This window comes from Neopelma chrysocephalum, unplaced genomic scaffold (assembly GCF_003984885.1).
Source record: "Neopelma chrysocephalum unplaced genomic scaffold, ASM398488v2 Primary Assembly neopelma1_61b, whole genome shotgun sequence".
Lineage (NCBI taxonomy): Eukaryota > Metazoa > Chordata > Aves > Passeriformes > Pipridae > Neopelma > Neopelma chrysocephalum.
Window position 1 is genome coordinate 5,377,453 of NW_020897717.1, and position 2,500 is coordinate 5,379,952.

The 2,500-nt window shown below is 33.7% G+C and overlaps 1 protein-coding gene across 1 annotated transcript in view; it reads right to left on the minus strand.

The window, feature by feature from the left end:
• The window catches only part of CAMKMT (calmodulin-lysine N-methyltransferase), a 217,984-nt gene that overhangs the window by 2,804 nt on the left and 212,680 nt on the right, over positions 1-2,500 (minus strand). Inside the window, exon 11 of the mRNA XM_027681985.1 lies at positions 1-1,999. This exon is cut by the window's left edge and continues 2,804 nt beyond it. Coding sequence (XP_027537786.1) covers positions 1,922-1,999 — 78 coding nt within the window. The 3' untranslated portion in view covers positions 1-1,921. The remainder of the gene's footprint in view (positions 2,000-2,500) is intronic.

Sequence of the window (2,500 nt, forward strand, 5' to 3'; positions counted from 1 at the left end):
CTATTTTTGGCAACTAACGATCTTTATTAGATTACTGTACAGCAGACATTCAAGCCCTCTCAAAAATAAAAGGTTCACAAATTTTAATATTGAGCTATTTTTCACACTACTTTGTTGATTATGAAGATGTCCTTGTACATGTTTTTAGAGAAACAAATGCAATGCTGTGTGGGACAAACAAAACAAAACTAATTAAACTAAAGCCATCTTCACAGTAATTTCAAATCACTCCTAAATGCTTTTTATTTCTTACTAGACAAGTATTTTCCAACAGGAGTTTGAATATGAAACTCATACCAGCTATAGCAGGGACATAGTACTCAGTTCTAGGATAAATGGTTGGTTTGCATTGCCCCTGGTCTTTATCTAACACCGAGAATAGGCTGCTTTTTATCAAAAGAGGAATAAATTGCTGTTATTGTGATGTTAGCCCATCACTTGGCATTGCAATTCAAGTTTTTGTGAGAAAGAAATGTATGATCTAACTGCGACTTGACCTATGCCTTCTGAGATCCATCTAGGTGCTCTAATGGAGCATAAAAAGTACTGAATATAAGGACATGCAAACCGGTAGTGAGGAAATTTGTTTGAGAAGAAGAACGAAGAGAAAGGAACTTTCACAAGCTTGTGGTTTATGTACTGTCCAATTTGTTACATATGGAAGAACGCTTATTCCTGCATTGCAGTTCTTTTAATTAATGTACTTCAGCATGATTCTCCACACTTGCTTGCATCTAGTACCTTCCTCTCTCAGTCATGGCCTCTGCCTCTCTCTCTTTTTTCAACATTTTAAAAGTGTCGTGGTTTTAGAGACTGTTACTGAGAAGTCATTAAAATGGTCTGTTAAACTGTTAAGAAAATCAGATATCGCTCCTGTTTCTTTGTGGGATTTTTGTCTTTCCAACAACAAGAAAAATCATATTAAATGTTTATCCAAAATGTGGGCCACAATATATCCCAATATAAACTAATTCAAGGGAGATAGTTTTCTTACACTATAAAATCCTTTGGCTGTTATATTATCAAAAAAGATGTGTTTTTTTAAAAGCCCTTTCTAGGATAGTAGCATTTAGATTTTAGTCCTGATAAAGGCTCACTTTCCATTCATAGTCAGAACCTAAATGTGCTCTTCTTGTACCTAAACAGATAATAAGCACTCAGCACACTCCCCCTTCTTGACACAACACACTGAGACTAATCACACATAATTGGAGAGGAGGAGCAGAGGGGCTGGGCAGGCTATTGTGTCCAAAGGACAAATGGTCAGTTTATGAGGCTTTTGTCTGATGCATAATTTCTTATACATCTACAGGAGGAAAAGTCCTGCTGGAAAAAAACATATACCCATACATAGAGAAAAAAAGCCTTCAACACTGAAGCAAATGAGGACATTTCAATCATGAATAGAAAAATCAACAGTGAAATTAAAAAAAAGCAGAAAAATCCAAGTATTCAATAGGTGCACTTTTAAAAGATCTTAAGACAACTATTTCCTTACTAGTTAAATGTCAATGGATTCACTTCTGTACAAGCAGTTATATAAGCCCACAAAGTATATTTTTCATATATTTTCAAATACACCTCAAAAATAGCATTTAAACAAATTAAAAAAGTACATGCAAGTTTAAAGGCACAAAAGAGAAGGAAGCCAGCTTTACACCTTTGTTAATGCATGAATGTGAAGTCTGATCAGTTTTAGGCTGGAATATAACTGGAAAAATAAGTTCTAAAATGATACAAAAAAGATGTCTCAATGTTTACACTCTGTAAAACAAGCCACAATATCTTCCTCAGAATTTAGATTAGAATGATGAGTCAGGAACATAAGTGGGGGAAAATGAACATTCCCCCCTCTCTGACCATTCACATACATGGATTAATTTTCAGTAGTCCATCTTAAAACAAAAAAAGGTGTCATCTTCTATCTGTGTTTGGTTAAAATGAGAAGAAAAGGGTAATGGAGGTTTTCCTCATATGTATCTTTTTCTTCTTTTTTCAACTGCAAATAAAAAATGGATAAAGTGAGCAAACTTTATGAAAGCGTTTTTAAAATACTGACAGTGCTTGCTTAAGTATATTTCTGGGTACAAATGATACTACTAAAGATTAAACATTTAATAACTACAAAAATATCTTAATGTCAAATACTATCACAGGTATGGAACCGTATGTCAAATATTATCAGGAGTTGGTCAGTTTGTAGACAAACTAATTCATGCAATAAATAGTTGAACACTACTTATAAAAAAAGTGAGGTCCCATATTGCTGTACTAAATAAATTATATTCAAGTGAGATTTAAGGCCTGAATTAATTCCACTAAGCAAGGAACTTTAGAACAAAGGCTAGAAGTTTATCCCTAATCAGCCTAACTACTGCTTATATTTGGTATTTAAGATCGACAACTGTTTCAGACATCTGAAATATCATAATCTTACCTGAAGGTTTATATAAGTGCAAGGCTGTAATGCAGTTCTTGATGGGCTTATTCATTAATTCTA